At 38.9% G+C, this 12,849-nt stretch overlaps 1 protein-coding gene across 1 annotated transcript; it reads right to left on the bottom strand.

Moving 5' to 3' along the window:
* Positions 1-6,250: 6,250 nt before the first annotated feature.
* Positions 6,251-12,134, bottom strand: LOC145914479 (uncharacterized). Its single transcript, XM_083002306.1, has 3 exons — positions 11,557-12,134; positions 7,818-11,478; positions 6,251-7,744 (listed from the first exon to the last, which is right to left on the bottom strand). The coding sequence occupies exons 1-3, from the start codon at positions 12,132-12,134 to the stop codon at positions 6,251-6,253; spliced, it is 5,733 nt and encodes a 1,910-aa protein (XP_082858432.1).
* Between the last annotated feature and the right edge of the window lie 715 nt (positions 12,135-12,849).

The raw sequence follows: 12,849 nt of genomic DNA, 5'->3' as shown, positions 1-12,849 counted from the left end.
AAAAAATATTTTTTTACAACACAAGCTTTATTATGCAGTGGAAAACGCTGGTACTCCAGTATTTCTTTTGCGGTTGCACAGCGTATGTAACTATGCGATTTCAGCACTTGTCTATTTTGCAGTATATGACTTTTCGAAAAAAAATATTTTTTTACAACACAAGCTTTATTATACAGTGGAAAACGCTGGAACTCCAGTATTGCTTTTGCGGTTGCACAACATATGTAACTATGCAATTTCAGCACTTGTCCATTTTGCACTACATCACTTTTCGACAAAAAATATTTTTTTTCAGTACAAGCTTTATTATACAGTGGAAAACGCTGGCACTCCAGTACTGCTTTTGCGGTTGCACAACGTATGTATTTATGCGATTTCAGCACTTGTCCATTTTGCAGTATATGACTTTTCGATAAAAAATATTTTTTTTCAGTACTAGCTTTATTATACAGTGGAAAACGCTGGTACTCCAGTATTGCTTTTGCGATTGCACAGCGTATGTAACTATGCAATTTCAGCACTTGTCCATTTTGCACCACATCACTTTTCGATAAAAAATATTTTTTTTCAGTACAAGCTTTATTATACAGTGGAAAACGCTGGTACTCCAGTATTGCTTTTGCGGTTGCACAACGTATGTATTTATGCGATTTCAGCACTTGTCCATTTTGCAGTATATGACTTTTCGATAAAAAATATTTTTTTTCAGTACTAGCTTTATTATACAGTGGAAAACGCTGGTACTCCAGTATTGCTTTTGCGATTGCACAGCGTATGTAACTATGCAATTTCAGCACTTGTCCATTTTGCACCACATCACTTTTCGATAATAAATATTTTTTTTCAGTACAAGCTTTATTATACAGTGGAAAACCCTGGTACTCCAGTGTGGCTTTTGCGGTTGCACAAAGTATGTAACTATGCGATTTCAGCACTTGTCCATTTTGCAGTATTTGACTTTTCGTAAAAAAATATTTTTTTTCAGTACAAGCTTTATTATACAGTGGAAAACGCTGGTACTCCAGTATTGCTTTTGCGGTTGCACAACGTATGTAACTGTGCGATTTCAGCACTTGTCCATTTTGGAGTATATGACTTTTCGATAAAAAATATTTTCTTTCAGTACAAGCTTTATTAAAGAGTGGAAAACACTGGTACTCCAGTATTGCATTTGCGGTTGCACAACGTATGTAACAGTGCAATTTCAGCACTTGTCCATTTTGCAGTATATGACTTTTCGATAAAAAATATTTTTTTTCAGTACAAGCTTTATTATTCAGTGGAAAACGCTGGTACTCCAGAATTGCTTTTGAGGTTGCACAACGTATGTAACTATGCGATTTCAGCACTTGTCCATTTTGAAGTACATCACTTTTCGTAAACAAATGTATTTTTTCAGAACAAGCTTTATTATGCAGTGGAAAACGCTGGAACTCCAGTGTTGCTTTTGCGGTTGCACAACGTATGTAACTATGCGATTTCAGCCATTGTCCATTTTGCAGAAAATGACTTTTCGTAAAACAATATTTTTTTTCAGTGCAAGCTCTATTATACAGTGGAAAACGCTGGTACTCCAGTATTGCTTTTGCGGTTGCACAAAGTATGTAACTATGCGATTTCAGCACTTGTCCATTTTGCAGTACATCACTTTTCGATAAAAAATATTTTTTTTCAGTACAAGCTTTATTATGCAGTGGAAAACGCTGGTACTCCAGTGTTGCTTTGGCGGTTGCACAACGTATGTAACTATGCGATTTCAGCACTTGTCCATTTTGCAGTATATGACTTTTCGATAAAAAATATTTTTTTTCAGTACAAGCTTTATTATTCAGTGGAAAACGCTGGTACTCCAGAATTGCTTTTGAGGTTGCACAACGTATGTAACTATGCGATTTCAGCACTTGTCCATTTTGAAGTACATCACTTTTCGTAAACAAATGTATTTTTTCAGTACAAGCTTTATTATGCAGTGGAAAACGCTGGTACTCCAGTGTTGCTTTTGCGGTTGCACAACGTATGTAACTATGCGATTTCAGCCATTGTCCATTTTGCAGTATATGACTTTTCGTAAAACAATATTTTTTTTCAGTACAAGCTCTATTATACAGTGGAAAACGCTGGTACTCCAGTATTGCTTTTGCGGTTGCACAAAGTATGTAACTATGCGATTTCAGCACTTGTCCATTTTGCAGTACATCACTTTTCGATAAAAAATATTTTGTTTCAGTACAAGCTTTATTATGCAGTGGAAAACGCTGGTACTCCAGTGTTGCTTTTGAGGTTGCACAACGTATGTAACTATGCGATTTCAGCACTTGTCCATTTTGCAGTACATCTCTTTTCGATAAAAAATATTTTTTTTCAGTACAAGCTTTATTATTCAGTGGAAAACGCTGGTACTCCAGAATTGCTTTTGAGGTTGCACAACGTATGTAACTATGCGATTTCAGCACTTGTCCATTTTGCAGTACATCACTTTTCGATAAAAAATATTTTTTTTCAGTACAAGCTTTATTATGCAGTGGAAAACGCTGGTACTCCAGTATTTCTTTTGCGGTTGCACAGCGTATGTAACTATGCGATTTCAGCACTTGTCTATTTTGCAGTATATGACTTTTCGAAAAAAAATATTTTTTTACAACACAAGCTTTATTATACAGTGGAAAACGCTGGTACTCCAGTATTGCTTTTGCGGTTGCACAACATATGTAACTATGCAATTTTAGCACTTGTCCATTTTGCACTACATCACTTTTCGACAAAAAATATTTTTTTTCAGTACAAGCTTTATTATACAGTGGAAAACGCTGGCACTCCAGTACTGCTTTTGCGGTTGCACAACGTATGTATTTATGCGATTTCAGCACTTGTCCATTTTGCAGTATATGACTTTTCGATAAAAAATATTTTTTTTCAGTACTAGCTTTATTATACAGTGGAAAACGCTGGTACTCCAGTATTGCTTTTGCGATTGCACAGCGTATGTAACTATGCAATTTCAGCACTTGTCCATTTTGCACCACATCACTTTTCGATAAAAAATATTTTTTTTCAGTACAAGCTTTATTATACAGTGGAAAACGCTGGTACTCCAGTATTGCTTTTGCGGTTGCACAACGTATGTATTTATGCGATTTCAGCACTTGTCCATTTTGCAGTATATGACTTTTCGATAAAAAATATTTTTTTTCAGTACTAGCTTTATTATACAGTGGAAAACGCTGGTACTCCAGTATTGCTTTTGCGATTGCACAGCGTATGTAACTATGCAATTTCAGCACTTGTCCATTTTGCACCACATCACTTTTCGATAATAAATATTTTTTTTCAGTACAAGCTTTATTATACAGTGGAAAACCCTGGTACTCCACTATTGCTTTTGCGGTTGCACAAAGTATGTAACTATGCGATTTCAGCACTTGTCCATTTTGCAGTATATTACTTTTCGATAAAAAATATTTTTTTTCAGTACAAGCTTTATTATACAGTGGAAAACGCTGGTACTCCAGTATTGCTTTTGCGGTTGCACAACGTATGTAACTATGCGATTTCAGCACTTGTCCATTTTGCAGTATATGACTTTTCGATAAAAAATAATTTTTCTGGACAAGCTTTATTATACAGTGGAAAACGCTGGTACTCCAGTATTGCTTTTGCGGTTGCACAACCTATGTAACTATGCGATTTCAGCACTTGTCTATTTTGCAGTATATGACTTTTCGATAAAAATATTTTTTTTCAGTACAAGCTTTATTATACAGTGGAAAACGCTGGTACTCCAGTATTGCTTTTGTGATTGCACAGCGTATGTAACTATGCAATTTCAGCACTTGTCCATTTTGCAGTACATCACTTTTCGATAAAAAATATTTTGTTTCAGTACAAGCTTTATTATGCAGTGGAAAACGCTGGTACTCCAGTGTTGCTTTTGAGGTTGCACAACGTATGTAACTATGCGATTTCAGCACTTGTCCATTTTGCAGTACATCACTTTTCGATAAAAAATATTTTTTTTCAGTACAAGCTTTATTATTCAGTGGAAAACGCTGGTACTCCAGAATTGCTTTTGAGGTTGCACAACGTATGTAACTATGCGATTTCAGCACTTGTCCATTTTGCAGTACATCACTTTTCGATAAAAAATATTTTTTTTCAGTACAAGCTTTATTATGCAGTGGAAAACGCTGGTACTCCAGTATTTCTTTTACGGTTGCACAGCGTATGTAACTATGCGATTTCAGCACTTGTCTATTTTGCAGTATATGACTTTTCGATAAAAAATATTTTTTTACAACACAAGCTTTATTATACAGTGGAAAACGCTGGTACTCCAGTATTGCTTTTGCGGTTGCACAACATATGTAACTATGCAATTTCAGCACTTGTCCATTTTGCACTACATCACTTTTCGACAAAAAATATTTTTTTTCAGTACAAGCTTTATTATACAGTGGAAAACGCTGGCACTCCAGTACTGCTTTTGCGGTTGCACAACGTATGTATTTATGCGATTTCAGCACTTGTCCATTTTGCAGTATATGACTTTTCGATAAAAAATATTTTTTTTCAGTACTAGCTTTATTATACAGTGGAAAACGCTGGTACTCCAGTATTGCTTTTGCGATTGCACAGCGTATGTAACTATGCAATTTCAGCACTTGTCCATTTTGCACCACATCAGTTTTCGATAAAAAATATTTTTTTTCAGTACAAGCTTTATTATACAGTGGAAAACGCTGGTACTCCAGTATTGCTTTTGCGGTTGCACAACGTATGTATTTATGCGATTTCAGCACTTGTCCATTTTGCAGTATATTACTTTTCGATAAAAAATATTTTTTTTCAGTACAAGCTTTATTATACAGTGGAAAACGCTGGTACTCCAGTATTGCTTTTGCGGTTGCACAACGTATGTAACTATGCGATTTCAGCACTTGTCCATTTTGCAGTATATGACTTTTCGATAAAAAATAATTTTTCTGGACAAGCTTTATTATACAGTGGAAAACGCTGGTACTCCAGTATTGCTTTTGCGGTTGCACAACCTATGTAACTATGCGATTTCAGCACTTGTCTATTTTGCAGTATATGACTTTTCGATAAAAATATTTTTTTTCAGTACAAGCTTTATTATACAGTGGAAAACGCTGGTACTCCAGTATTGCTTTTGTGATTGCACAGCGTATGTAACTATGCAATTTCAGCACTTGTCCATTTTGCACCACATCACTTTTCGATAAAAAATATTTTTTTTCAGTACAAGCTTTATTATACAGTGGAAAACGCTGGTACTCCAGTATTGCTTTTGCGGTTGCACAACGTATGTATTTATGCGATTTCAGCACTTGTCCATTTTGCAGTATATGACTTTTCGATAAAAAATATTTTTTTTCAGTACTAGCTTTATTATACAGTGGAAAACGCTGGTACTCCAGTATTGCTTTTGCGATTGCACAGCGTATGTAACTATGCAATTTCAGCACTTGTCCATTTTGCACCACATCACTTTTCGATAAAAAATATTTTTTTTCAGTACAAGCTTTATTATACAGTGGAAAACGCTGCTACTCCAGTATTGCTTTTGCACAAAGTATGTAACTATGCGATTTCAGCACTTGTCCATTTTGCAGTATATGACTTTTCGATAAAAAATATTTTTTTTCAGTACAAGCTTTATTATACAGTGGAAAACGCTGGTACTCCAGTATTGCTTTTGCGGTTGCACAACGTATGTAACTATGCGATTTCAGCACTTGTCCATTTTGCAGTATATGACTTTTCGATAAAAAACAATTTTTCGGGACAAGCTTTATTATACAGTGGAAAACGCTGGTACTCCAGTATTGCTTTTGCGGTTGCACAACGTATGTAACGCCTACTTCAGTGCTCCTGGTGGGCACAGACGTCCACTCTGGTGCTTCTACGTAGATTCAAAAACGCGCCTGCCAGGTCCCAACTACAGGCTTCTTCCCACTAACACTCCAACAAAATTCCAACAGTTTATTGTATTAACAAAGCCCTTGTTGGCTTCAATTAGCGGGATGTAGTACTTCACGGGATTAGGCGGACGGTTTTCTAAATGAAATATTAGGCCATAAGCACAATAGAAAAATTTGCCAATTTCAATTGGCTAGTTGCAGCAAAGTCTGTATGAATAAACATGCGTGGGTGTTAGCTCAACAGCATAGCGTTCATTTCTTCATGTCTTCCTTCAATTTAGAGCACCACGCTCAACACTAGTAGTCGACGACTAGTTGTCGGAGCCTGTCGAATGCACTTGGGAACCGCTAGCCTCGAAAACAAGGCACAACTTTGCAATTGGCCTTTTGATTATGTTTGATTTCGTTTTGACGTCGACTTGTCTGACAACTCCATGTTTGTCCGGATATGTATTTATAACTCGACCAAGGTCCCAGCCTCGACGGGGCATAGATTCGTTAACAACGAGAACAATATCGCCGACTTCGATATTTTTTCTTCTGTCTGGCCACTTTTGCCGCAAAGCGATGGTTCGCAAGTACTCATTGGTCCATCGTCTCCAAAATTCGTCAGCTAAGAACTGCACTTGGCGCCAGCGACGGCGGGTGTAGTTGTCCTTTTCGTCAAATTGCCCAGGTGCCATAATAGGGCTTGGCTTCTGTAACAGAATGTGATTAGGTGTCAAAGGAACGTCGTTGCTTGGACTAAACGTGACGGGCGTCAACGGTCTGGAGTTGAGTATATTTTCAACTTCCACCATCAACGTACGTAGGGTATCTTCACTAATAATCGGGGACTTGTGTAGCATCGAGTTCAGGATTTTTCGTATGGAACGGATTAATCTCTCCCATATGCCGCCCATGTGACTTGCTGCTGGGGGATTAAACGCCCATTTTATTCCTTTCTGTTGAAGATGAGCTTCCAGCTTCTCCTTGTTCAGCTCCTCCAGGGCTTCGCGTAAAACACGCTCTGCTCCCACAAAATTCGTTCCATTGTCGCTATAAATTTCAACTGGCTTTCCTCTTCGGGCAATAAATCTTCTCAAGGCGTTTATGAACGAGTCGGTTGACAAATCTTCGGCAACTTCAATATGCACGGCACGCATCGTCATGCAGGTAAAAATGCAGCCATATCTCTTTACTTCGCTGCGGCCGCGCTTCACTAAAAAGGGACCGAAAAAATCGATTCCGGTGTACGAGAATGGTGGCTCGTTCGGCTTCAAGCGTGCTGGTGGTAGATCTGCCATCAGTTGCTGACTGCGAGGCACGTTGCGTTTGCGGCAAGGCATACAGTGAACGAGAGCACGACGGACAGCTGCACCACCCTTGACAATCCAGTACTTCTGGCGGATCGCCGTCCATGTATGTGCAGTCCCTGAATGACCGCCTTGCTCGTGGTAATGCGTAATAATTAGCTTTGTCAAATGGTGATTACTTGGTAAGATGATGGGATGTCTGGATTCAAAAGGAATGGGTGCGTTTTCCAATCTTCCTCCAAGTCGAAGGACACCGCTTATCAGTTGCGGGTTTAACTTGTTTAAGCACTTCGTTTGGTTAGACTTCTTCAACCAGCGACGACCCTTTTGATCTGTGCCTAAATTCGACAGAGCTTCAAATGCAATTGGAAACGCTGACCTTTGGACATACTTCACCAATTCCAGCTCTGCCTGTAAAATCTCTTCAACAGTCAGTTTTCCCTTCTGAACAGTTTTCTTCGAATGCAGGTAGAGTTTGTACCGCAATATCCAGGCTACTGCCTTCTTCAACTTAAACAATGACGAAAACCTGTTTATTAAAGTGTCAACAGGATTGATTGTAGAACAGCATTGACTTTTTTACTTCAATTGGCTTAAATTCATCTGGTACACATTTCTTTAGGGCAGGGTTACATGGCCAAGAACTTTCATGATTCTGTAAAAATCTCGGACCCTTGAGCCATAAACTTGATCCAAGCAGCTTCTTCACTGAAATTCCTCGTGATGCTTCATCAGCCGGATTCTGCTTGGTTCCTACATGCCTCCATTGGGATGTGGTAGTTTGCTGATGTATTTTTGATAAACGATTTGCCACAAATGTGGAAAAACGCTTTCTCTCATTTGAAATGCTAAAAAGAACAGCACTTGAGTCAGTCCAAAATGTAGATTTACAATCAGGATAGTCCAAGTGTTCATGTAACCACTTGTCAGCTTTAACAGCAAGAACAGCTGCAACAAGTTCCAATCTGGGAATGCTTTCACTTTTTGGTGGAGTGACCTTAGATTTTCCACACAAAAAAGAACAATATACACAATGATTCTCATCCTCTTGTCGAAGGTAAGTAACAAATCCATAACCATTTACGGATGCATCACAGAAATGGTGGATTTGGCGTTCAATCACTCTTCCAAAATGTGGTGGGTTCAAACATCTTGGCAATAAAAGCTGCTGAAGTTCAGGCAGCTGACCACACCATTTTTTCCACTTTTCAGACAGGAATTCTGGGATTGTATCATCCCAGCCCAACTTCAATTGAATAACTTCTTGCTGAATTCTTTTTGCAACTAAAACAACAGGTGCTGCAAAACCAAGAGGATCATATAGGGAATTAATGACCGACAATAGTCTTCTTCTGGGAAGTCTTTGTTCGTCAATATAGCTTCTTGTTCGAAACCCAAACTTGTCCTCGAATACATTCCAATACACGCCCAGCACTCTTTCCTTGACACTTTCTTTCGGGCTGATATCTTTCATTGATTTTGCTATTTCAGTTTCAGGGATCCGGTCCAAAACTGTTTGGCTGTTTGAAATCCACTTTGTGAGACGAAAACCTCCCCTTTGTAGCAATTTACAAAGTTGGAAAACAGTCTTAATTGCTTCCTCTTCAGTAGGTGCAGATGCTAAACAATCATCTACATAAAAATTGTGCTTCACTATTTCAGACACATGTTTGTCAAACTCATGTCCAAATTCCTCAGTGGTGTGCTTCAAACAGAATGTAGCCATACATGGGGATGAGGTGGCTCCAAATATGTGGACTAACATTCGGTGAACTGTTGGCTTCTTTGTGAGATCACCTTCAGGCCACCATAAAAACCTCAGTAAATTGGAATCACTCTTCTTTACTCTAACTTGGTGGAACATAGCTTCCACATCACCAACAATTGCAATTTGATTCTTTCGGAAGCGGGTTAGCACACTGACCAGACTGTTAACAAGGTCAGGACCCTGCATGAGACTATCGTTTAAGGACACACCTTTTTGTGTTGCAGCGCAATCAAAGACGACTCTGACTTTGTCTGGTTTATGTGGGTGATAAACTGGATGGTGAGGAAGGTACCACGTGGGGTCACTTGTTTGTAGTTCTTCAGTTGGCACCTGTTCAGCATATCCTTTGTCTATGTACTCTTGAATTCTTTCCACATATCCTTTGCAAAGTAAGTCATCCTTTTGCAAGCGCCTTTGCAAATACAGCAATCTTTTTTGCGCTGAAACTAAATTGTCTCCAGGTAATTTTACGCTATTCCTCTTGGGTAAAGGTAGGACAAAATGTCCATCCACATGTTTAACTTCTTCCTTCATAAACTTTAAAACCTTTCTGTCTTCCTTAGATGTGGGGAATTGCAAATCTCCAGGTTCTTCACAAAAATCTTGGTACCATGACCTTTGTATTCTTTGATCCAGTTCCAATGTTCTGATTCGATTGGCTTGCACATACCCTTTATCTGGTGATGGACCAATCAACGACCACCCTAGTGGAGTTCTCGCAGCAAATGGCTCCTTTTTCCCTCCAGTTCGAATCTCCAGGGTGCGATGAGCATACGGTGTATCGGTACCAATTACCAGCATAATTTCCTCACTGTCAACCTTTGGCATCTCAAGACCTTTTAGATGAGGCAAGCTCTGTAGATCCTCGTCAGTTGGGTAGGAGTATGGACTTACTGGAATATGATCCACGGACATGGCTTCTTCAATGTTGATGACTTCATTGCCATCCATGGATAACACTTGTAAATCAACACCAATTCCTTCTAGCATCTTTGGCCTCCGCCCAAGTGTATCCATTTGAATGCGTTTAAACTTTCCCTTTAAACCAAGTTTTTCGATTAGCTTTGTATGACAAAACGTAGCATGGGACCCAATGTCAAGAAAGGCATAGGACTCAAATTCTCTGCCATTGGCAACAAACTTTACAGGTAGGACACTCATATATGCACTCCTTCCATTCTTTGATGTGTTGCAACAAACCTTCCCTGTACAAGGCACATCACTTACAGATGAACTTTCATTTCTTGCATCAGGATTTCTTATAGCTGATGCACTTCTTGTGGGCAAATGCAATAATGCATGGTGCTTTCTTCCACAACCTTCTACAGAACAAGTAACAGCTTCTTTGCACTGCTTTGCAATGTGACCAGGATTTAGGCAATTGAAACATAAATACTTCTCACGAAACCAGTTGGCTCTTTCTGAAACATATTTTTTCTTCAAACTAGGGCAGTCAACAAAGGAGTGACTTTGGCTGCAGAACAAGCACTTCGAAACTGATTTTGTAAACCTGGTCTGTGTGGGCGCTCTATTCGCCTTGGTTACAACTGTGTGAACAGAACTCTTCTTGGGTGGCTTGTCCTGGGGCTTCCTTTCTTCTCTTTTGCGAGGTACCAGCAGTTTTGCAAAAACAGTGTTGGCAACCTCTGCTTCTTCTTCAACAAACTCCACTAAATGCTGGAAATTTGCTTCTTCGCCCTTTTCTCGGAGGATAGTAGCCGCACGACGTTTCCACAAATTCTGTGAGTTGTATGGTAACTTCAATACCAACTCAACCAACCTGTCAGTGGTGTTCAGATCACTAAAATTTTCCAAGCCTTTCAAAATCAAAAGACATTTGCGCAGTGAAGTAGCAAACTGCTGCAAACCATCAGAATCATCTGGTTTGAGATTTGGACCACTTGTAAGTTGGCGAACAAAGGCTCTTGACACTATGTATGGTTTTCCGAAATTGTCATATAGAATGCTTTGAGCTTGAACATATCCCAATTCAGGTGGCATAACTGTACAATGCTCAATTAATGAGTAAGCTTTTCCTTTGCAATAATTCATTAGATAGTTCATCTTTACTCGATCAGAAGGTGCCTTCTTTTCAATAGTGGCTTCGAAACTTCTGATAAATGGCCAATAATCCATTGGTTCTCCATGAAATTTCAGGGAATCTGTTTTTGGTGTAGACATTGCATCACCAACTGCAGCCATTATTCCACGCACAACAGCACTTTCAGGTTGTACAGTTTCTGCTTTAGATGGGTTTGCTGTGTCAGCTTTGTCCAGCGGAGAGGTGTACTTGGACTTGCAGGGCTTCAACAATAGAACTTCATTTTCTTCAGCAAGACCATTATGAAAAGGTTTTGGAATATCGGTTTCATTTAATCTCATTTTCCCATCATCTGGAGACACATTAGAAGCTGCCTCCCAAATTTTAACTTCTGCTTCAGCTTCTTCAATTTCACACTGTGCTGCTAGTGTTTGCCTTTGAGCTTCAAGTTTTTGTTTTTCATGTTCAAGTTGTTGTTTTTCATGTTCAATTTGTTGTGTTTTCTCAACATGCCGTGATCTCACTTGAGCCTTTTCAAGACGAACCTTTGCTTCCAACCGCTTTACACTGGATGATGTACTTCCCTGTGTCTTTGTAGAGCTTCTTGAAAAATGGGTAGACTTGGAAGAGCTCGTCCTCGCACTTCGGGCCTGTTGCACAGCCGGAAAAGTACCAACAGCAACTGAAGATGTAACGAATGACGAAGAACTAACATCAATGTTCTCTCCAACCTGAATTTTGAAATTCGTTTGAAACTGACCAATTCTTGCTTCCATTTCCTTCTTACATTGAATGACTTCCTGTAACTGTAGTTGAAAGTCATCATGCCTTTCACCTGATGGTACCCACTCTAAAAGCTCAGAGTATGTGTTTATCAAGCGAGTTGAAACTTCTTCAATACGTTTTGAAACAGAATTAACCAATGAAATATCTTTGTACATGATTGCATTTTCAGCAGTCTTATACCAGTCATTCAGTAATTCTTTGTCATGCTTCAGTTGGATCATTGATGGTGCTGCACGTTTTTTCAGCACTACTTGGTGCCTAGATATTGGTGATGAAAAGGATTGACCTCCTTCACTTCCAGGCATAGCTTCACTTTAAATCAAAAACGTTTGTTTTGCAAACGTTTCGAAAACTTCGAATGTAACGCCTACTTCAGTGCTCCTGGTGGGCACAGACGTCCACTCTGGTGCTTCTACGTAGATTCAAAAACGCGCCTGCCAGGTCCCAACTACAGGCTTCTTCCCACTAACACTCCAACAAAATTCCAACAGTTTATTGTATTAACAAAGCCCTTGTTGGCTTCAATTAGCGGGATGTAGTACTTCACGGGATTAGGCGGACGGTTTTCTAAATGAAATATTAGGCCATAAGCACAATAGAAAAATGCCGGTTTCGACGATAAAACATTCTTACCGAAACGTTTTGACCAGGACTTTAAAACAGTTATTTGTTGACGAGCATTCAAGTCAAACTGCAAGTAACAAACAAAGTACACTTTAAACCAGACATATTGTCAAAACAAAAGGTTTAACAATTCAAGACAATGGTTATTGACATAATGTTGACATAAACACACATGCAAATAAAACAACACTTACCGAAACAACTGGGTCACTAATTACTGTGAGACTTGATGTTCACAGCAATAAAGAACAGGTTACTTAACTTGTTAAGAATAATTAACTTAATTTTCCTGCAAAACAAACGACACAAGATTCGTAGACCCACGAAACTAACTACAGCCAGGGTTGCCAGAATATTTTTTTTGTTTAGAGCCAAACAACACGACAAAAAACGCCA

Source organism: Ascidia mentula, chromosome 9 (assembly GCF_947561715.1).
Source record: "Ascidia mentula chromosome 9, kaAscMent1.1, whole genome shotgun sequence".
Classification (NCBI taxonomy): Eukaryota; Metazoa; Chordata; class Ascidiacea; order Phlebobranchia; family Ascidiidae; genus Ascidia; species Ascidia mentula.
This window is presented reverse-complemented; position numbering and strand designations above follow the sequence as displayed.